The following is a 23,754-nucleotide window of genomic DNA, read 5'->3' as shown; positions in this document are numbered from 1 at the left end:
GCTTGACTTGTATATTTGTTACAAGGTCTTGAATTCATTTTTTATTTCTTCTTCTGATTCAATATTTTATTCATATATACCATGATTTGTTTAGCCACTTCTCAGTTGATGTTCATCTACTTTTTTTTTTTACAAAATGTAACATTAAGATTTATGGTGAGGTGAAAATTTTAAATATTAGTCTGATTTTCCATATGGTGTTAACTGAGATTCAGTAAATGACTTAGTGGTTTCACAGCTTGTAAGTGGCAGAGTCCACTTACAAGTCCTAACATTCATAGTTTCTCATAGTAACTTTGCCTTAAAGTAGACTTCAGTTTTCTTTTCAATTTCAATTCCAAATGTCAGGGGTTTTTTTTGCAAATCTTTAGCAATTAAGTTCATTTTATTTGTTTATTAAGTTCTTACTGTGTGCTTGGTGTGGGGGCATAAAGACAGAATAAAATTATTCTTACCTTCAGTAAACTTATATTATGCTGATAAAACATTTTTAGAAACATGTTTTACAAATATCTGCAAAAGAGTAAACATAACCTAGCATAAGGAAGGAGAGAAAACATTAAACATGATTGGTATGGGGGGACTCATTAGCTGAGCCATAAAAGCAGTTGAAGATTCTAAGGAGTAGTTTGAAGATGGAAAATTCATAGTTGCTCTGAATTTTTATGAGGGTCATAAATATGGGTTTCAAGAAGTGATTGTGAACTAATTTTCAAACTTTTCTCCAAATATGAAATATTTATGCATAGTATAAAATTTACTTTATTCCTTTTACTCAAGTTTTCCTTGAAACAAGTCTGTCTTAATAAAACATTAATATCTTTTTTAAAAAATCTCTTAGAGATGTAACCTAGTATCTAGCATGGCACTTCATTCATAAATAAATTCCTTAATAAACATTGAATTATTTGTGTTTAAATTACATCATTATATTACTTTTTCCTTTAGATTGATCTGTAATGCCTTTATCAGTAATGAATAATTTAAATCACTATGTAAATCTTAAGTGCTGTAAAAATTAGAGTTGTATAGGCAAATAATCTGTGTGTGAATTTATAGAGTTTAAGGTTTAACATAGCTAAAACATAAAGATATGGTATGACATTTCTATTTTTCTTGTTAGGTTAGCGATGCAACTAAGCTCAGGCCAAAGGCAGAATTCTGTTTTGGTAAGTAAGTACCATATTTTTCCATCTCATTTTAGGCTAGGCTGACATAATCATATTAGTTATTAATTTGGAGAATTTTTCTTTATATAATTTTGTTTTCTCTGTATATTCTTTCTCCCTTTTGGCCAAGTTCCTCCAATTTTTTCTTTCCTCTCCATCTCACTTCTTTGTCCTGGCTTCCCTGATTTTCTTAAAGTGTTAGTTCAAGCCTAGTCTCCTGAAAGTAGTTTTAACTGATTCCCCTTCTCTACCCTGGTTAGATCATGTATGCTCATTGTTACTTGTACATTATCTATGCTGTAGATTTGGGAGCTCCTTGAGGGAAGAAACAATTTTTTTTGGTCATTCTTTATTTCTCTAATACTTAGCCCAGTGCTTGGCATAATACATGCTTGTGGATCAGTTGACTGACCACCTTAAAAATCTGTACGGAGTGGACACTTAGTATGGCTGAAGTTTTTATGGATTTATAAAACTGGAAATTTAGGAAACTGCAAAAGAAGATGGCAGCAGTATTTCTATTTGGCTCCATTCCTTATTTTTGTTTTAATAAAATTTGCTGGCACATAGATGGTTTTTATTGGATAAGACCTAATGATTTTACTCAGCTGTCTTATATTGTTTTATTTAATGTCTGATGGTTGGAATTTAGTTATGGATTTACTTTTTTGCTTTGATCATCAGAACAAATTAGGCTAACTACAGCAATTGACTTTCATTATAATCCTAAAGTTGCAAATACTGTTCATTATGAGAAATTAAACTGGTAGAAAAAAAGGATGCAGAATTCAAATTTACTAATAGAGGAAAAATAATAAATCTCATATTGAGCACTTTTCTATCTTTCTTTTGTCCTGAATTCTTGTTGATAATATAATTAGACGTGAAATCTTCTTTTTTTCTGTTCTTTATTTTTTTTATTCATTTGACAAATAGCTAATTATAGCTAATTTGGCTATCTTGTTTAGTGGGAAAAATTTAAAGCACCCATAATTGATATTACTATGTATAATATACCTTATACATTGATAACTTTTTGTAGGAAGAACACAGAAGTAAAGCATTAAATTTAATGGACAGAAAGTAGCTTAATCTACTATATTCTTCTTGGACTTTCTTTACTAGATAGTTTTGTCTAGTTAAATCAAGATACTTATCCAGATATAGTAATATCTAGTGATAACTATTAGAGCAACTTGGTGGTAATATTAAAATTTAGTGAAAGTTGGTATATTTAAAAGTGTTAATTTACTCATTTATTCAATAAACATTTAAAAAGACTTTTGTATATGCATAATAAGAGCAAAATAGCACTAAAAGTTTGTCTACTATATTTATTCTTAATAGAATGTGAGTCCTTTTGAGTATGTGATTACAATTCTTTCTTAGTCTTCTATTAACTTTCCCAGTCAGGAATTTGCAGAAAAGTTTTGCAAGTACTTGCCATTACCTTAGATATGGCATGACAGCAATGCCCTGATAATCAGGATTTGTGGGACTAATCATGACTGGGTTGCTGGGCAGGCTAGTGTTTTATTCTAGTTAGTGTTCTGGTTGGAGCAGATGTCTCTTGTCTCTGTATATCCCCAGAGATCATTCTTGGAGCTGATTCCCTGATCACCTACTTTCTTTTCTCCAAGAACTCTATGTCTGCTCTTGTTGCTTCTAAGATAGAGTTTCTTGTTTTCCTTGACTCAGAGCTGAAGAGAACAATTTTCTAAGGATTTACACTGTTAAAGGGAAACAATAAAAAGACTTTTCTCTAGCCCCACTGCCAATTCCATAGCAATGTTCTACCCCCAACTTCTTTCTCTTTTTTAATTAGTAATACTATAAGGGAAAAATGAAATTGTATCTGGATATCTTGTTTAAGCCTGTGGTCTCCAATGTAGATTTGACACCTTGGGAAACAATCTACTATTACTCTTTTATTGTTATTGTAGGATTTGGTCAAATAGGGATTCAAGGTATATGAAGCTAAGAGCAGTGTGTGGCTTCCTTGTGGAGGCTAACCTGAGGCTTCTAGTAACAGCAACTGAGACTTTCCATTCCCCTCTTATTCTAGTTTTCATATCAGCCCAGGGCTGTTCACACAATTAATAGAAGCACAGATGTTAAAGTGGAGATGATATGTGGTTTGTTGATTCTTTTCTCTTTCTCTGTGTCTCTGTCTCTCTCCATTTTCCCCCTTCCCCCTTTCTATCTTTGTAATCTTATTTTCTATTTCCATATAAACTTCTCTAATTCTTTACTGACTTTGAGGTATTTCCTTATTCTAATTCTGTATTTGTAACTGTGGCTTAGTGGTCTTAAGTAGAGCCTGGTCCAAATCTGAAAGAATGCCAGATGCTAGATCTTTATATATAACGACTGGAATAAGTTTTGGTTACATTTTAGCAGCTCAGTTTCCTTAAAAGGAATATCTAGTAACAAAAGAACAGATCTAATCCATCTGTAAGGAAAAACTTCTTATCAAAAAGAATTATCCAGAAGTGGGATGGAAAGTGTTGGGTTTCCCTTGGGGCTCTACAAGCAAAGATTCAGTAAATACTTGGGTATGTTGTTCTAAATTGAATATGTAATATAATTGCTAAGGTTTTGTGCTTTTGTTACATGACTATTCTTTCACTCATCTCCTTTCTTTCATATTCCCCATAGTGGCTTTTCCAAATTCTCTCTTTTTTCCCCCTCTTAATTACCCTTACTTTTCCTTATCTCAGCAAGTGACCTTACTTGCCACATTAATTGGAAGCAAATAATTTAGATCATCTGTCACAAATTTCCTTCATCTCTTCTGCTTCATACTTCCAATCTTCTCCTCTACATTTTCATCTTCTTTCCTCTAGTATCTTCTAAGAAGTAAATAGTTTTTCTATGACTGCTCTTGATCCCATGCCTTCCTCTTTCTTTCTGGAATGTATCATGTTCATTTCCAATCTTATCTGTCTTTTTGTGCTGGGTTTTTCCTTGCCACCTACAAAGATTCCCCCATCTGCATCTTTAAAAAATTATAAAAGGAAAAGGAATGAATTCTATCACTTAAACTATAATTTTCAGTCTCCTGTGTACTGTTTGAAAAACAACACCTCCTCTTACTGCCTTTTACTGCCTCCTTGCCCACTCACTTTTCAGTCCTTGATAAAATAACTTGCATTTCGTCAACTCTACAGGACCTATTCTCTGAATTTACCAGCCATCTCCTACTGAATCCAAATAGTCTTTTCTCACTCATATTTCTTGATTTTTCTGCAGCTTTTACTGCTATTACCTCCTCCTCCTCCTCCTCCTCCTAGCTTAGCTTTAGTGACCTTTTTTCCTTCTTTCTAATTGTATGACCCTTGCTTTGCATACTCCTTTGCTAGTGTTGCTCTAAACTTTGTCTCAATCTCCTTTTCTCTCTTATGGTGCTCTGGTTGTTTCGTTCAGTTAAATTTGAGTTGTCATTATCTAGGATTTCAGTTTGACTTTTAGAGTCCTTGACCTGTCCTGATGTTTATTCTGTAAACACTCTACATGGATATCCTATTAGGATACCCAACTTAGTCTGTTCATAACAGAGTAACCATACTTCCCCCAGACATCTTTTTATTAACTCAGTTTCATAACCAGAATCTTCCTTGATGCTTCCCTTTTCTTTGCTTCGTTTCCCTTACCCTCCCTCTTATCTTTTTCTTCTCTTTATCTCTCCAATACCTCATATAGAGCCTTGTATACAAAATGAATGTCATAAGTTAATATTGGATTTGGCACCAAGTGGGACTGTGCCCCTCTTCCTCCCCACCACCCAAAAATATCCAGTCCCAACTACCAAATTTCCTGCCAATTCTTATTTCTCCTGACTAGACACTAACCTCCTCTCACTTTATTAGATTCACAATCCCCATTCCTTTTGGATTTTAGGCGCATTACCCCCCTTCCTTGTGGTGGTGGACCATTTCCCGCTCCAGATTCTCTTTCCTGTAGTGCAGATACTCTGATGCCTCCTCAGTTTTCCTGGTCTTGACCACTGACTTGGAGTTAAACCCTGAAAACCTTGAGGTCTTTCCTCTATGCAGCAAAATCCTCCAGTATGTATATTGAGTCCTCCAGGTAGAGTATAATAAACTCCTGGAGAGTAGTTCTCATTTTTTTTCCCTGCTGATTTGTCCAGTACTTAGCACATGCTTGGAGCATAGTAACTGGATAATAAATGTTTATTGACTTGTTGACTTGCTAATATTTTAAGATTTTTAAATGTTCATTACATTTGTTACAATTTGCTCTCTGAGTTTGCAAATCCTTAGGTACTTAATTCATTTCAGTTCAACTGATGAACACATTTAAGGGACTATTATGTACATGACACATCCAAGGCACATTGAGTTCCAAAGACAAAAGAAAATCAAAAGGGTTTTTTTTTTGTCAGTATGGCACTCACATTTCTCCATTCTTTTTGTCCCCCCCCCATTAGTCCTAAAGCAAACTAACATTGATTGATGCTCAAGCTTTGTAAATATTCAGTATTAGCATAAATAATGAGAAGGCTTTATTTTCTGGGATGAGGAAAGATCATAAGGATCACTTGATTCATTGCTTAGAAAAACACTTCTTTTTCAAGCATATAAAAATATCCTCATTATTAATATCCTTGTGTTTATATTGAAGCTTAAAAGCTTCATGATTGCTTTTCAGGAAACCTTAAAACTGGATCTTTAGGAGACATGTTCCTCTTTAATCTTTTTTTCTAGTCCATCATACTTGACATTCCCAACACTTTCGTTTTTCAGGCTCAATTCAAGGAAGTGCTAAGAGGCCTGCTGTAAAGTTGTTAAGGGGAGATTAGCAGAGGTGAAGGAAGGACTGGGAAGGCTAGGTTTGAGGTGGAGAGTGAAGTTTTTGCTTTCTGCATCTGGGCTTTCAGTTTTCACTGGCATTTGGAAAGTATGGATGTGAATTTGCTGCCCATAGGAAACTAGGACCCACAGAGCCCCAGAAGATCCACGCAGCTGCTGCTGCTGGTAGAACCTAAAGAGTCTCCTGTCTTCTCTATCTCCTGGCAGGATGTGATATCACTTAACTGCACCTGTGTAAGACCTATCCTCAAGGTCTGTCAAGGCCCATTAGGTCCTGCCTGCAGAGACTTAAACAGTGGGATTACTTTGTTTACATGCCTTCGATTATTTTTACAAAAACAAAAAAAAGTTTGCCAGGAAAATGCATGTGTTGTAGAAAAGTTTTCTTTCAGTGATGGATATTGATAATTTGCAGGTAACTAGCTCTTTGGTTAATGGAGCAGTTATGTTTCTGAAAAGGTTTGTTTAAATAAAATCATGATGATTTATATTTTATTTTATCAGTTTACAGTTTCCAATTCTTATCCAGATTTTCTGTCATATAGTAAAATATTTACAGCCAAACAATTAAATAGGTTACTTTGAAAGTAAATTTTCTTTTTTTTTTTTACTTAAAAGTTCCCTTTGATTATACTGAATTCAATAATACTTTTTTAGACATTAGTAGCTTTTTCCGGGAACTATTTGGTTATGATAATTTCATTTGTTTATGTAACACATATCGTATAGAATAAGATTTCATACTTTTCTACAATGCAAAAAAACCCCAAGTAGCTTTCTTATTTATGGACTGTATATGCTTATTATCAAACTGCTAATTTAATTCAGATTATTCTTGAAAGCCAAAATATGTAAATAACTTAAATACTTTTACAGAAGTATGAAACTAATTTATCTAGAGGAAATGCAATTATCATTTGTGTTACTCCTGTTGAGGAAAGAAAACAATCATCAGGATTGCAAATACATAATAATAATAAAAAAACATTATGCAAAGATATACCATTTATATACTTAACTTTTGGTCTCAGCAACCACTTAATTTCATTTATAAGTAGATTCTTAAACATACATGCTCTTAAATTTTCCATCTTTTTTGGTACTACTGCCAGACTCAATATTCTCAGATAAATACTTAGTACAAAATTTAACAAACAAAAAACCCTTTTCTTCAACATTATGCACATTTCCTACATTTATAAATAAAAGAAATTCATGTGTATGCTGTTAACCAAATCAATAGTATGGCATTTCCCTGATTTACAGTTTAATTAAGAAGACTGCATTGGACTAGTTGAAGTAGAATCTTCCAAACAATTTTAAAAGCAAAAATAATTGTTATGGTATTTCATCTACTATTCTTTATAAATACAATATTTTTCAAAAGAATACCTTATTTTGGTTGAATCATCAGCAACAATGACAACAAAAGGTGCCCTACTGTTTTTCTAATTATAGAAAGGTGATTAATTTACAGAGACTGAAAGTCAAGAGTAGACACGGTAGACTTGATGGGCTCGTAGTTACTTACAATGCATATTATGACATCACTTATTTAAAAGTTTTCTGTATTCAGCTTAGAAGGTGCTTCTTCCCAAGAAATTGAACTTTTCTGTTAAATGCACTTGATTGAATGGGTAAATTTGGTTCATAAAATGGATTCATTGCAAACTTTATATATAAATCATAGACATCACTAAAGAAGTTCTTTATTCCATCTTCTTGCCTTAAGTCATGAAGCATAATAAATCTCATATGGCCTGCAGTAACAGAAGCAGAAACAAACCACTCATTGAATTTGTCCACAGTTTCAGGTACATGTTAGACAGCCACATATTTTCATCTACTAGGTCGAGGGCTGCAAGACTATGAACTGGTTTAGATGATGATGATGATGATCATCCTTAGATTCTACTTTTCCTGCTGGTAAAAATTCCATTTCAAAAACTGGATTATTATGATGGCCTACAATTACAAAGTAGAAGCTTCCAGACATTGTCTTCAATGTACAGATCCTGTAGTCAGGACTCACAGACACCACCAGTGAAACAATCAGGCTCTACCTAGAACCTGAAAGTAAATTTTCTAATAAGAATCTCTCCCTTGAAATTTGGATTTTTGTATATGGTCTTATCTTAACACAGGGCACCATTATAAGGGGCAGTCACTTCTACCATTAATTGAACACCAGAGAAAGGTTTTTTTTGGAGAGAAGATTCTGAGCCCCCAGAATTGGGATCAGAGTATCAAGCTTGAAATTCCAGCTCTCTGCCATTGTTCCCTGTGTGATTTCCAGAAGCTGCTTTACCTCCCTAGGTCTGTTTCCTTAACTGTAAAATAAAAGGGATGGATGAGATGATCTGTACAGTCCCTTTCAACCCTAAGTCTCTGCCCAGAGGTTCTGGCTACTTCATGTCACAATGTATTTGTAAAGGACTTATACATTTTTACAGTTTCTTTGAAATTTCCAGGTGCATAGATTTAGAGCTTGAAAGATTTAGAGCTGGAAGGGACCCCAGGGACCACTTAGACCAACCCCTTCGTTTCATGAATGAGGAAACAAGCCAATGATGACTCAATGACTTTTTTCAGATTCTATAGGTGATATCAGAGGTAGGATAAGGTGTTGACTTAAAATATTTCTTCACTTATTATGTTAATATAGACTTAAAAATTGCTTATTTGATTGTAATTTAATTTAATCCTTCTTGTCTTAACAGTTATGAATGCAGGAATGAGGAAATACTTTCTACAAGCCAATGATCAGCAAGACTTAGTTGAGTGGGTGAATGTTTTGAACAAAGCTATAAAAATAACAGTAAGTATTCTTGTTCTTTCTTAAATATCTAGATCTATGGAAAAATTATTTACTAATCTTTATTAAAGTGCTATTTTATTTCCCAAAACAGTGTTTCCTTTGAAAATCATTAACTGTTGAAATATATTTTATAAACCCCCTTGTATTCTCTGGTTACCATCTGAAAAGTAAATAATTTTAATATTTATATGAAAAACCATTTATCCTAACAATAAGTTAATATAACTCGAGCTTTTCTCAGAGGTTAAACTGCATTTTTGTCTTGCGCTAGAACAGCTTGTTACCACATGACAGCAAACACCCACACATGGCATCTGATCTCGACATGAAGCACAAGTTATTTTTAGGGTTTTTTTTTCCTCTGTGTAATTTCGTGGCCTGATTCAGAAGTACATATTCTTCGAAGAGTTCAGCTGACCCCACAGGGCAGATTGTCTCTTAGGATCTGTTTACTCTTTTCTTTTTTTTATTAGGAAAATAATTTCTAGTAACTGTTTCTGTGTAGCTTCATTTGTGCAGTTTGTCATGTTAAAGTCCTGGTTTCTGTCACCTTTCCTACTCCTTAGACTAGAATGTTTGATATTTTCCAATTCATAGTTTGTAGTAGGTATAATAATATTTTAAATATGATTGAATAGGTATTACTATCAGTTTGCTTATAGATTTCTCTTTCTTATGTTCAAAACTCTTTTTTAGCTCTTAAGAAGTATTTAATAATAATTAATATTGATGTTTTTGCTTGTTTCCATTTAGAAAAGATTAATATAAAGCATGGGACAGCTAAGGGGGTGCAATGAATAGAGTGCTGGACTTGGAGTCAGCAAGACTCATCTTCCTCAGTTCAAATCTGGCTTTAGACAACTTACTATCTGTGTGATTCTTGGCAGATCACTTAACCCTGTTTGCTGGGTTGAAAAATTCTTAAATAACGAACAACAAAATATAAAGCTTAGGAAACTTAGGGAAGTGATTTTGATTAGATTAAAATGCCTATTTCAGAAATATATACTTTTAGGTAAATTATTTGACAGTGTTTAGCATAAAATAACTTTTTAATGCAAAGTTAACCTAGAACAATTAGACTGGTTTTATTACTGTAGTGGAACTATGTATTAAGAAATTGTGTATATTTTTAATCAGTTTTATTTTGTTAACATTGTTTCTTTTAAAACAAGACACATAATAAACCTTGTAACTCTTTATTTCACATTTTGCTTATATATATGTATATATGTATGAAGGGAGAGAGTGGAAGAATATAATTTGGGCCTATAAATGTATTGAATAATAAAATGTATAAAATAAAACTTTGCTTATAAGAATATCAGTCTCTCAAAATAAGAAGTTCATTTTTTGTCGCTACTTGTGGATTAAAATAGTATGCACAGTTTAACTGACTTTGGAATTTACTTTTTTATGGGAAAATTCCAAATAATTTTAGCAGTGTAGCATTTTACTTTTTCAGTGATCTGCAGAGTATTGTGTGGTATAAATGTTGAAATTTTTTTCAAGACTTAAAATTACATTTGTTTTGGAAGTGTGTGTTTAAGGAAAGGGAAAGGGAATAGTTGATTGTTTAACCATATTTTAATTACAGTGTCTTGCCATGCTAATGGTCTGTCCACCTACATAGCTGCCTGGTGTCTTTTCTTAGTTACTTTATGTAGGCCTGTGTGAATGCTTGTGGGTAGTTACATTTTTTTAAAATTTCTTTCCTCTTTATAAAATATGTAAGAAAATAAGTGACCTAAACTTGCCTTGAAATTATAAACCACAAGAATTTTAAAAGATCAAATTTTAAAGTAAATTTACTTTTAGCTAACTCTTCTTATATCTGTGATTATCTTTTAGGTGGATCATTTGCAAATTTCATCAATTTCACACCAATCAAAAAAATTTTTTTTTACTATAGATTTTAATCTACTTCTTAAAAATCTGACAATAAAACTTTAAAAACTACTGTCATTGTCATACTTTTGCAGAAACAAAGACAAAAAAAACCTAATTTTTTGCAGAACCTAGTTCTGTTCTCTGTGATTGCAGGTGAAAGATGTGATTCCTTACTTGAAGGGTTTTTCAAAGGTGATATTATGTGAAGCACCTAGCTAGCCTGAAAGTGCAGTGCAAGCTGAGGTTCTTGCAGGTAACTAGCCTGCAACAGTACCTGGCCCTCCTTGTCCTTATTCAAGGCCTGTTTTTCTGCACGGTGGGTGGCAAGCCTACATCTCTCTTAGAAACATGACCAACCTGGGGTGTGAATATTGGAGGGCTTTGATTGTGCTGTAGTGATTTTGGTTCTTGATTTTTAGGCTGTATCATATGCAGTAAGCTATTTCTAAACAAATCTTTTTAATAATATTCAAAAGTCATTAGACCTGCAAATCTTTCTTTCAAAGTATAGATCCCTTCTGCTCTAAATCTAGGATTCTAAAATCTTTCCCTGCCCTTTCCCTGTTTTTTGTTGTTTATTTGCTTTCGTCATGTTTGACCCCATTTGGAGTTTTCTTGGTAGAGAAACTAGAGGGGTTTGCTATTTCCTTCTATTTCATTTTATAGATGAGGAATTGAGGCAAACAGGGTGAAATGACTTGTTCAGGTTACAGAGCTAGTAAGTATCTGAGGCCAGATTTAAACTTAGACCCCTTGGACTCCAAGGCCCATCTATCCATTTCTATCCACTCTATCCATTGTACCAGCTAGGTGCCTCAACAATGCTAATTGGTTGCAAGAAAATATGACATCAGGTGAAAGAACTTTAGTGGAAATGGGTCAGAGATATTAGTTACATAGAGACAATGTTATAAATATAACTATTATGGCAGTTTCATAACTTTATAGTATATATTATGCAGTATCTATCTCTATATATCTGTATATGTATATATATGTGTATATATATATATATATATATATATATATATATATGAAGAGAGAGAGAAAGATAGAGAAATGACTTTAATCAGAAACCTTATTGATTAGGGCTGACTTTTTGATACATAGGGTACATGTTTAGTATAATTTCTTTTTTCCAGTCTTTAATTTCTGCTGTTTACTATATCTCATGGTAAGGAGTTGGATTGGAATAGGAGTGTTAACGAAATAATTCTCAATAAGGTTATTTTCTCATTTTTATTAAAGAAATGTTAGTTTATTATATGCCTATTTTAATGAATGATTTTCTGATATTGAAGCATAGTGGGGCAGCTAGGTGGCACAGCAGATAGAGCCTTGGTCCTGGAGTCAGGAGGACTTGATTTCAAATCCAGCTTCAGACACTTAATACTTACTTAGCTGTAACTTAACTCCATTGCCTTGCAAAAACAAAAAAAAAAGACTGAAGCATAGTCAGAAATAATGTCATTGATATATATATATATATATATATATATATATATATATATATCTCCCCTTATGTGTTAAAATGATCAAAACTAGTTTATTCTTACTATAAATTTCATATAAGACTTGCCATGGAAATTGGGTTTTATTTAATATAAGATTTTTATAATATGGACCTATAAGATGCATTGGGATGAGGCCATTGTTTCTTTATTGTAACATAGTTTTACTATGGATAAAGGGGAAATAAACCAAAATGAAGTCTATAAGATACCAAATATTTAAAGATATTAAATGTTTTCTGCAGTGGGGGAAACTCCTTTCTAAATCAGGTATTCAAATCTAGAGTACATGTCTACTTTCAACATAGGTTTATTCATCTTGCCTCTTAATAAATTTGTTTATCTACTAGATTTAAATAGTTTTTTTCTGGGATAGAGTTTTGCTAATTCCATTTTTTGTTCTCATTAGATAAGTTTCCCATTCTTCTGGCCCTATTGTCAGAAAGACCTGAGTTCAAATTTAGCTTCAGACACTTAATAATTACCCAGCCGTTTAACCTTGGGCAAGTCATTGCCCTCATTGCCTTGCTAAAACAAAAAATAAGTTAAAAAAAGAGAGGTTACAGAACATATAATTAAAAAGAAATTGTTCAGGTTTATATCAATGAAAATAAAATGAAGTAAAGCATTATCTAGCAACAGGATACTCATTTTCAAAAGAACTCTATGAGGTTCAGTTTCTTAGAATTATTGCAAATTGTTCTTTGGACCCAAGCATCTTTTCCAGCAAAACTGTTGGTACATTTTGTTTTTATAATTAAAATTATTGTACTGTGACACCTGGAGGAACAGAACTTTTGCTGATTTTTTTGTTTCCTTAGGTGTTAAACAAGTGGGTTTATTTATTCAAGTTGCAATATTTCTTTTATCTCACTGTAATATGAAGCTTTCATTGAAACTATCTTAATGTGCATCTTTAGGTAATGCTGAAAAAATTGAAATGGTAAAGTTGATTTTATCTAAACTGTTTTACTTGCAAATTGACCTTTAAAAGGAATTTCTACAAACAGATTTATTGAATTGTGCAAACCTTTCTTTAAACCACTAATACTTATTTAAAAGTCCATAAAAACATTTTGGGTACCAGCCTAAGCCTCTGCTCCAGTCATTGGGTCCTGTGCTTTCCTCAGCCTTAGCCACATTTGCCTGTGTAAATCTTCCTCTCCATCAGGACCCCTACCAAATGACCCTCTCTCCCATGAAATCTTCTGTTTTCTTATTTTGTCAGTCAAAAAAAGCAACCATAACATGTTGTCTCAAATATATTAGTGTGGTTTTAAGCTTAACTAATTTAAGCAGTATAGATATTACAAACTTAGAAAAAAATTTAAAAGTTTAATTATTTAAAATGTTAAAATATTGATGTTTCTTATTATAATTCAACATAACACTGATGCAGAGAACCATGGGCATAGGGAGTGTTGAGGTCCATTGGAGTCAAATTTTGTAGATCTTTTGGTTGCACTATTAAGGAAATCTTCCTTCTTCCTTTATCCCTCTGTTAAAATACTCCTTCAATCTAATCTAGGCCATGGCTTGACCTTCATTCTGATCTAGATTATGTCCTCTTTTGGTTGGGGCAGCTAAGTTGTGCGGGCACTGGAAACAATATCTGAGACCACCCATACTGGAATCTGAGATCCTTCAACCCTCCCCAAAAGGCAAACTCTCCAATGTGGGACTTGGACCCTTCCCAGGTCACCATCTCTTCCCATGAACCCTGAGCCAGAATTTAAGGGATTTCTGGAGATACTCAGCTTTCTTTGTTTCCTAACTTCTGTTGAACCTGGCAGCTGGCCTGCTTTAGATTAATTAGCAATCCATGTGACTTTTCCTTAATGTCTTCTTAACTTGCTATTACTTTCTTTTGTGTTGTGACTTCTTTTAATAAATCTCTATTTTCTTTTTATACCTGCATTCCCAGGTCAGAGAATGTTTCTTCACAGTGGAAAATCAAACAAAATGAGCAACAACACCATTGTGTATCTCACATTTGTATAACCTATTTTTTGTTTGTCTGTTTTTGCAAGGCAATGGGGTTAAGTGACTTGCCCAAGGTCACACAGCTATTAAGTGTCTGAGGTCAGATTTGAACTCCAGTGCTCTATCCACTGCACCACCTAGCTGCCCCTATATATATCTATTTATCAAAGGCAGTGATATCTATCTGTCTGTCTACCTATCTATGTATCTATAAATAGATATATAAATGTCTATATTTTTATACATCATGCTAGTTGATTTTAGAACTGTAAAATCTTTCATCAACTCCTGTTCAGTGATTAAAAGGATTGTCCAAAGAATGAGGTTTTGGTGCCTAAAACAGATTTGACAAGATCCCACAAGAAAAGTCTAATGGAGTTAGGTCGGGAGACAGGCCAATTTCAGATAATGTCATCTAGAACTATCACATGCACGATGTAATGACAGAGCATTCTGTCTTTTTAAAATAAAATTAGACATATATTATTTAAAATTCATAGAAATAATAAGTGTTAAATAGCCAAAATTTTAGGTGATTTTTTGGGGGGTAAGTTTATAGCATATATACTGTTGAAGTTTTAAAGCTTAAAATTTCACTAAGCCTTTTGGGATACCCTAAATATTATTATTATATAACATATATATTTATATATATATATGTATATATATATATATATATATAAACTGAATTTTTTTTATTTTAAAAATATAAATGTAAAAATGTTATCTCTGTCATATATTTTCTAACCACAAAGAATAGAGAAAAATTCCTGATATCTCTTCCTGTGTCAACTTTTAGGAATAAACTCTACTGATCATAAACTTTTCATAGTGATACAGAAATTATGGAATTAGATTCTAGAAAGTTTATTAGCTCAATATGAGGAAGGGAAAAAAATCAAAGTTTCATATAATGCTTTATCAGGCATACATGTTATTTTCTAGCATATTTGTGCAACTGTATTTCTTACAGAATAGGTTAATAATTCTGTGAGGGCTCAGGGTTGCATCTTATCTTGGAATCTACCTAAGCACCTAGAGCAGTAACATTCGAGTGTTAAAACTTTTGAGCAGATTCTGGTGGCATTTTGCTAGATTCCCCCACTTTAGCTTGTAATTGCTCCATTTCATGAGACTTAGCTACCTCTGCCTCATACTCAGTTGGGGGAATTTGGCTTCACTATCTTCTTTTGTACTTGAACCTGGATGAACTCTGAATATCCCTGCTAACATGCACATGCTTGTCATTTGTGGCTTATATGGTAGTTGTGTTTACTTGAGATTCTGTTACTAGAAGTGGTCCTACAAAATACTAAATACAGAACAAACATATTCAGTATCTGCAAATTTGTTGGGATTTTCATTACTGCTTTTACTATGATAATTTTGGTCCAATCTAAAAATGAATTTCATGCTCATTGTAAATATTTCATTTATCTGCCTTGCCTCAATTCTTTTTTTTTTTAGATTTTTTCAAGGCAATGGGGTTAAGTGGCTTGCCCAAGGCCACACAGCTAGGTAATTATTAAGTGTCTAAGGTCGGATTTGAACCCAGGTACTCCTGACTCCAAGGCTGGTGCTCTATCCACTGTGCCACCTAGCTGTCCCTCAATTCTTAATAAGAATGTTTTTAAGGTCCTTTTTTTTATTTTAGTTTTTGCAAGGCAATGGGGTTAAGTGGCTTGCTAAGGCCACATAGCTAGGTAATAAGAGTCTGAGGTTATATTTGAACTCAGGTACTCCTGACTCCAGGGCCAGTGCTCTATCTATTGCACCACCTAGCTGCCTTAAGGTGCATTTTTTAAAAAAGAAACATCAATATTTTACATTATTCCATCTTACTCCACCCCCCTCATCCAAAAGACTTGTGGAGTAAGTTCCTCTAAAATATTCTATAATGTTGAATATACCTTTTTGTGTATTTTGATCATCTTAAAATGCTTAATAATAATAATAATAATTAAATGATTGATAGCATTGGCCCTTTAAAGTTTGTAAAACACTTTACTAATTTCATCACTTCCTCACACCAACTCTAGGAAATATATGCTAAATTTGTTCTCAGTTTTCAGATGAGAAATTACTTGATTAAATTACTTGATTTATCTAGCATCTGAGGTTGTATTTGAACTAAGTCTTCCTGACTAGGTCCACTGAATCACCTAGGCATCACCAAGAATCCCTGATTTTTAGGAATGAGGCGAAATCATAGACTCTGTGCCTTTTCAAATAATTGTCACCAATTGCTCAGAAAAAAAAATAATTTGTTGACCAGCCTTTTACTGTTGAATATCTCAGAAGAGTTTATTGAGGATTATCTTTCAAGAATAGGCACTTAGTTGATTTACAGTTGAACTTGTATTCTGCTGGCATACTTTGAGAACCCCAGATTACTTGCATTTTATGATGTGAAGGGCTTGCCTGAAAGAAAATGTGTTACTAATTAAAAATTCTAGCTTGAAAATGTTTTTATAATAACTTAATTAGTTTTTTAATTTTTTTTTTTTTTTTAGGTACCAAAGCAATCAGATCCACAGTCTCATTCTGATAGCTTAACTCGCCAAGTTGAAACTCCAGGTGGAAAAAAGCAAGTGTCTTACAGGACAGAAATCGTGGGTGGTGTGCCTATTATAACACCAACTCAGGTAAATAGCCTGAAACCAATCACAATTTTTCTTCTCTGTGACTTTTTAGTTTCTGAATTCACTTTATAATGCTAATATAAAATTATCTAATTCTTCCTCATCTTATTAAAAGATTGCTGATTATATTGAGATTTTTCTTTTTTAACCTGTTTTTCTGAAGAAAAAGTAATTTCAGTGGTTTTAAATGAAGAAAATATATGAAAGCCCTGAACTTCATTTCTGACAGCCTTAATTGTCCTTAATCAAGAAATTTCATCTCCTCTAAATGTCACCTAAAAGATATTGGGAACTGTGTTTTTTGAAATGATTGAAAAAGACTTATTTTGATGTACATTTTAAGTGATTAGTGGTTCTAATAGTTGGATATTTGTTGTATATTTTATTGGTATACATACTTAATGATCTTTTTTATTACCTAGATGTTTGTTATATTATTTCATATCTGTTTTGAATATTTTCTTGAAATTCCATCCAGTAATTTAAAGTCTTTATTTAGCTTAATGGCATATAACTTGCTTTAGAGCTCAAGTAGAATTTTAGCAGTAGAGAAATCCTAGATTTAGAAAGGTTACTTGGCCTGGAAAGTTAATATTTTAATATTCTTTCATGATCTATAACCAAAAAAGGATGAAAATGTCATTTATTCTTCAGTGACATGAAACTTTGGAAAATCAGTAATAACTTAAATTTTATTACATACTGGATTTTTCAATCTTTGGTAGGGGAGAGAGAGTGACTGAGAGAATTCTTATTAAATGTATCTTCCCCAGGATCTGAACCAGACCAGGTCAACATTATGTGAACTCTTTTATAGAAGTTAATATAATCTTACAGATTTAAAGATGCAGTTAAACAAAGCTTCTAACAACGTTACACTTTGTCATGCTTTAAAGTGAGGGGAAATCTTATGTTAGGAAATTTGAGTACTTCTTGAACATTTTATTCTTTCTTTTATTTTTAGGGTTTTATTTGGTTTTGTTTTGTTTTTGCAAGGCAATGGGGTTAACTGGCTTGCCCAAGGCCACATTTGAACTCAGGTACTCTTTACTCCAGGACTGGTGCACTATCCACTGCACCACCTAGCCACCCTGTGAATGTTTTATTCTTGAATAGAATTGAGAATTTTTTTTTTTTTTAGTTTTGGCAAGGCAAATGGGGGTTTAAGTGGCTTGCCCAAGGCCACACAGCTAAGTAACTATTAAGTATCTGAGACTGGATTTGAACCCAGGTACTCCTGACTCCAGGTCCGGTGCTTTATCCACTGTGCCACCTAGCTGCCCAGAATTGAGAATTTTTGATGTATATCAATTATAATTCTTTGGAATCTGTGGCAAAGCTTTTAAAAAGTCCAAACTAATTTCCTCTTTGCCATTTTTAAATGATAACTGACTGTAATTGAATATATAAAGTGGGTAAATTTTGTTTTTTGTTTCTTTTCCATAAGGAGGTAAGAAAGGAACTAGATAAAGAGATGAGAAATGTTTAAGTAATTCAAGTGATTGGGTTATATTTGAATGATAATGAACTCTTTGGAGCAAGAAATATATTAGGAACCTTTGAGAAGGACTTAAGATTCCCCTTTAGGTAATAATATTCCTTGGTATAGATTAACTGGGAAAAATCTTAACCTAAATCTTATATACATCTAAATGAAACTGAGATGAGATTTAAAGAATGTTCCATTGCATTAAAAATATTAAAGATACTTTTGTACCAATAAGTAAGAGTAGTCAGAAAAATTCACTCCCTTATCTTTTGTTCTTTTTTAGAAAGAAGAAGTAAATGAATCTGGTGATGGTATTGACAGGAATAATTTGAAACGGTCACAAAGCCATCTTCCTTACTTTACTCCTAAACCACCGCCAGATAATGCAGTTATCAAAGCTGGTTATTGTGTTAAACAGGGGGCAGTGGTAAGTAAGTAATTGCAGTCAAGTAACTTGCTCTAAATAAAAGTGGTAGTCCAAATTAATATTCTTTATGCCAATAAAAAATCACTTTATACTGTCATCTAAGTTCTTTTTTTTAAAGTTGAACAGAATTTGTCACATTTACCTTTCTGATTTAAAAGACAAGACTCAAATAGAAGTGCAGAGAGGAAGCAGGAAACCCTGTAGGTGTTGTGGTCTTTTTTGGTTGTTGGGAAGGCACAAGGGAGGAGAGTATTTTCTTTGGGTCAGTGTTTGTGGTCTCAGGAGGCTGAATGAAAGGAAGCTGAGGACCACAGACACTGAAGAGAGAGCCTCTTTCAAAAATCTGTCTAGTTCTAAGTGGAAATTTTTTTCCCCAAGGCGAATGGGGTTAAGTGGCTTGCCCAAGGCCACATAGCTAGGTAATTATTAAGTGTCTGAGGCCGGATTTGAACCCAGGTCCTACTGACTCCAGGGCCTGTGCTCTACCCACTGTGCCACCTATCCGCCCCTCTAAGTGGAATTTTTTAAAGTAAAATTTTAATATGCTTTGTGGGACTTTAATTGTTTTGGGTTTCTTTTTTACTTATAATATGAAGAACTTAATGGCAAAGTTTAAACAATACATTACATATTTTCTTTGTTTGGCTCAAAAATATTCTTATTATATTCTTTTGAGATAATTATTGAGATTGTTTTTGTCCGCAGTCAATCAGAATGAAAGGGTGCAGGTGAAATAAGTTTAGTATGATTTTATTTTTAAAAATTTACTTGTCATTTCCATTTTAACTCTGTCTGTCTTACATGGTCATGAATAGCCTGGATCCAGCTCAGCTCCATTCATCAAACTTATAGGCACTTAGGTTGGTGCACTGAATAGAATGTTAGACTTGCTGTCTCCAAGACCTGAGTTCAGTGTTCTGCCTCTGATACCCTGGGCCAGTCTCTTAACTCACCAGCCTCAGTTTTTTCATTTGTAAAGTGAGGTTAATAAGAGTACCTCCTTTACTGGGATTGTGGTAAGAAATAAGGTAATCTAAAAGCTTGGCCATCCTTAAAGCAATTTGCAAATGCTAACTTTTATTAGTCATTCACTGAACATTTATCAAGTATTTCCTGTGAGTCAAGGATACAAAGAAAGGTAAAAGAGAGTTCCTGACAGTTCAAACCAGACAACAGAGGGAAGGCACTAACATCAAGAAGGATTGTCTTGATTATCTATCTAAAAGAGCTTTTTTAGAAGTTGGAATTTTAGCTGGGGCTAAAGGAAGCCAGGCAAGCCAGATTAGGAGGAAGGGAGGCATGAGGGAACTGTCAGTGAAAATACTCAGGTCAGGAGATGAAGATAGCAGGAAGGACTGTGCCCTTAAATAGGAGAATGCATGGTAGGGGATGAAGTATAAAAAGATGGAAAGAGAGGGACAGGGACTGGGTGAGGTAGGTTTTGAAGGACTTTAGAGACCAAACAGAGGATTTTATATTTGTTCTTGGTAGCAATAGGTAGCCTTTGGAGCAGAGAACATGACATAGTTAGACCTAATCTTAGAAAGATACTCTGAAGTTAAGTGAGAGATAACTCCAATGGGATGAGGCTTGATGCAGGGAGATGGACCAGAAGGCATTAGGTAAGGAGGTAAGGACTACCTGTACCAGAATGATAGCAGTATTAGAGAGAATTTTCTGTGTAAAAATCAAGATATGACATGGACACAGATTGGATATGAGGAGCCTTGGGGGCCTGTAAAGATGGTAATGCTCTCTAAGGTAGAGAAGGTAGGAGGAGGGGAGGAATTGGGGGGAAAGGGGCAAGAGTTTAAGTTTTTGGACATGTGATTTAAGATGTCCTTGAGACATCCAGTTCAAGATTCTCAGTAGACAGTTGTAGATGGAAACCTGGGGATCATCAGGGTTTACAGTTGGATTTGTAGATTTGAGAATCATTTGCTTAGAGATGATAATTGAATCCATGTGACTGATGAGATCACAAAGTGAAATAACGAAGAGTAATAAGGGGACCTATGACAGAGCTCTAGGGGATACAGTTGGTTAGTGGTAATGACTTAGATGAAGATCCAGTCAAGGAGATCTAGAAGGAACAGTTGAAGATAAGTGATTAGGAATGATAGAACAAACTCTTGGAAAATATAGGATGAAATGGGGGGGGGGGGTCACTGTGCATGAAAAATGATTGGCCTTGGCAAGGAGAAGGGCCACCTCTTTCTGTGAGTGTAAAGGAGGACATAATAGTAGAAGGTATCTGTTATTTGCTATGGGGAAGGGAGAAGACAGAACTCTTGGTGAATGGCCTCATTTTTTTTCCCCAGTGAAATGTGGGTCAGGATTGTTAACTGTGAGGAAAGAGGGACATGGGGTTTGAAGAAGTAGGGCCCAGTTCAGATTATGTTATATGAATTTGTGAAGGATCTAGTTATCATGGCTCATGATTTTCACTCATGTTTGAGTTGGAAATGAAGACTACAGATTATGGGAATAATCTAGGACTGCTTGGAAAGACAACATAGATGATAAGATATGGAGACAGAGCACTTAGGACAGAGAGTGGCGAAGAGTTGAACTAACACATTAAGAGATTCAAATGAGAAAGGGAGGAGAGTATAGCCAGTGGAGGGGTGATGGCTTGAGAAGTTGAGGGATTGAAGGTCATGGTGTAAAGGAAGAACGCAGGGCAGAGGGAGAGGTGGAGTAGCCACAGACTGAGATAGGAAATGTCAGTTCATGAATGTGAAGTGGTGTATTTGTGGGTGATGATCAGAGCTATGACCATTCTGTAGCTGAGGTGGTCTATAGAAGTATGTCATGTGAGGTCTGGTGTTTGAGTTATCAGTACATAAGTTAGAGTCCTCAGGTGTGAGGGTTGGGGAGGAGACAAGATACTGTGAATCAGTCCCTTATTGAATAAAGGAGAGAGAGAGAGAGGTAGTTATGAATTGAGAACCTCAAAGGAGGAAAAGTTACTGAGAAATGATGGTAAAGGGAGAACCTGGAAATGCCAGTGGGGACCAAGGGACATTCTAATAGAAGAAATGAGTGAACGTGCATCTAATGCTGGAATGGGAAGCATCAGAAAGGGAGTGCAATCTTAGAGAGCACCATGAAAGGAGTTGGAAAGGAAGAGATTAAAGATAAAAGCAAATTTGTTGCCTATGTAGCAGGCATTTCAGAGGGCACATTGGAAATGGTTAGTAGCCCTGGAGAGGGAGAATTGGATTGAGACAGATAGGAATGAGGGAGTATAAAGTAGAAGTTGGAGAACAGGGTTTGAATAATGGAATCTGGGGAGTTCAGGATCACTATGATAGGGAAGTTATGATGTGGTAGAAACTTTTTACTAGTTGATGAATGATTTCAAGTCTGTTACCAGCATCACTATGGGTTTCACGTGTAGGCACTAAGAGAAGGAACTAGTGGTGATAGCTAATGATCTGACCCTTCTTTCCTTTCTCTGCAATAGGACTAGGAATAATTGAAATTTGATTATACCTAGTACAGGGTGCTAGGTATAGGGAGATTTTGGAAAAAACATTAAGGTCCTTGACATGTAATCTAGGTAGATTCATATTTCAGATGGAAAACCTGAAGACCCAGTAATATATGGTGAGGGAGGAGAAGGTGAAAGGGGATCTCCTTATTAAAGTTTGGAAGGCCCATCAGTTCACTTATCTCTAGTCTAAAGCCATTTGTATCACAAGAATTGAAAACCTGAATCTTCTACTTTTCTGAGTTTTATTAAAACCTTAGACTGGAGTAACAGGAAAGATATCATTTGTATTTAAGTGAGAATAAAGAAGTTTTTCAGCCTTTGGCATTTTTGACTTTTGTATTCATGTTAGAATAATTAAATAACCATCACCTTTTGACATTCTTAGAAACAGAAGTCTTACTGTTTCTTTTTATCTTTGGTAGATGAAGAACTGGAAGCGAAGATACTTTCAATTGGATGAAAATACAATAGGTTACTTCAAATCTGAACTGGTATGTTTCTCCGTCACAGAGTTTGATGAAAAAGTAAATATTTAGCACTGGCATTCCTGACCATGGCCCTTTGGAGAGGAGTCTGTGGATAGAATTCATAAGGTCTGCAAATTTAACTTTGCTGCATTTTAAACATTATTCTGAAAAGGGATCTGTAGGTGTCATAACTTTGCAGAGAGGGTCTATGGGCATAAAAACAGTTTAAAAAATATTTAGAAAGAGAGAAGTAGTTTGGCAAGGTGGAAGAGTCAGTCTTGAATCCTAGAAGAGTTGGATTTAAATCCTGTTTTAATACATACTAGCTGTATGAGCTTAAGCAAGTTCTAACCTCTCAGTGCTCTAGACAAGAGGTGTCAACTCTTGCCATATTAAAATGTAATTGGGAAATGTTAAATAAAATAAAAATACAATTCAACATAGATAATGTTACTGTGTGGTGGTCCGTTTGGGCTAGCAGCTATTCTTTTAGTTTGACATCTCTTTTCTAGATGAGTTGCAAAGATGGTACCAGCTTCCCTCTGGGAGAGGGCATTGTATCTCCCAAAATTTCCTTGTACTTATGAATTTATAGAGCCAGTCCTTATCCCTGTCTCTGTATTGTATTGAGCAAACTTCTGATTTCTTGTGCTTGCTTGGCCTTATAAATAATAGATTCAAAGTCTTTGATAGATGCCACTTTTGAATGATGTTATTTCTCTGTATTTTGCTAATGTTATTTATATTTTGTATCTGGATCATAAAAGCCAAAAGGTCCAGACAGTGTGATATAATAGAGCCAGGAGCAGGGACTTCAGGTCCTTCCTCTTTTAATTTGTGACCATGAAGGAAGTGCAGCTTCCCAGGCCTCCCAGGGAGCTCTTGGACATTGTAAGTAAGCTATACATGATGAGTCTGCAGATAACCTTTGAGGGAAGGAGATTTTTACAATGTGAGTTCCCCAGCCCAATAAAATCATAGATCCAGACTAAAAAAAAAACCTGAGAAATCACTCTCAAAAGATAAA

General features: G+C 34.3%; 1 protein-coding gene and 1 pseudogene across 4 annotated transcripts in view; one reads left to right on the top strand and one right to left on the bottom strand.

The window, feature by feature from the left end:
- LOC141521186 (pleckstrin homology domain-containing family A member 1-like) overlaps nucleotides 1-23,754 on the top strand; it is a 44,985-nt gene that overhangs the window by 8,168 nt on the left and 13,063 nt on the right. For 3 of the 4 annotated variants that reach the window (XM_074233449.1, XM_074233452.1, XM_074233451.1), the window contains exons 2-6: nucleotides 1,124-1,169; nucleotides 8,722-8,819; nucleotides 16,717-16,848; nucleotides 18,618-18,761; nucleotides 22,683-22,751. In XM_074233449.1, the coding sequence (XP_074089550.1) occupies nucleotides 8,724-8,819; nucleotides 16,717-16,848; nucleotides 18,618-18,761; nucleotides 22,683-22,751 (441 nt within the window). In that variant the 5' untranslated portion in view covers nucleotides 1,124-1,169; nucleotides 8,722-8,723. The remainder of the gene's footprint in view (nucleotides 1-1,123; nucleotides 1,170-8,721; nucleotides 8,820-16,716; nucleotides 16,849-18,617; nucleotides 18,762-22,682; nucleotides 22,752-23,754) is intronic. The other variant, XM_074233450.1, reaches the window with a different exon arrangement.
- LOC141521187 (trafficking protein particle complex subunit 2-like) lies at nucleotides 7,574-7,997 on the bottom strand (annotated as a pseudogene).

The sequence above is a fragment of the Macrotis lagotis genome, chromosome 4 (genome assembly GCF_037893015.1).
Source record: "Macrotis lagotis isolate mMagLag1 chromosome 4, bilby.v1.9.chrom.fasta, whole genome shotgun sequence".
Taxonomy (NCBI): Eukaryota; Metazoa; Chordata; class Mammalia; order Peramelemorphia; family Peramelidae; genus Macrotis; species Macrotis lagotis.
This window is presented reverse-complemented; position numbering and strand designations above follow the sequence as displayed.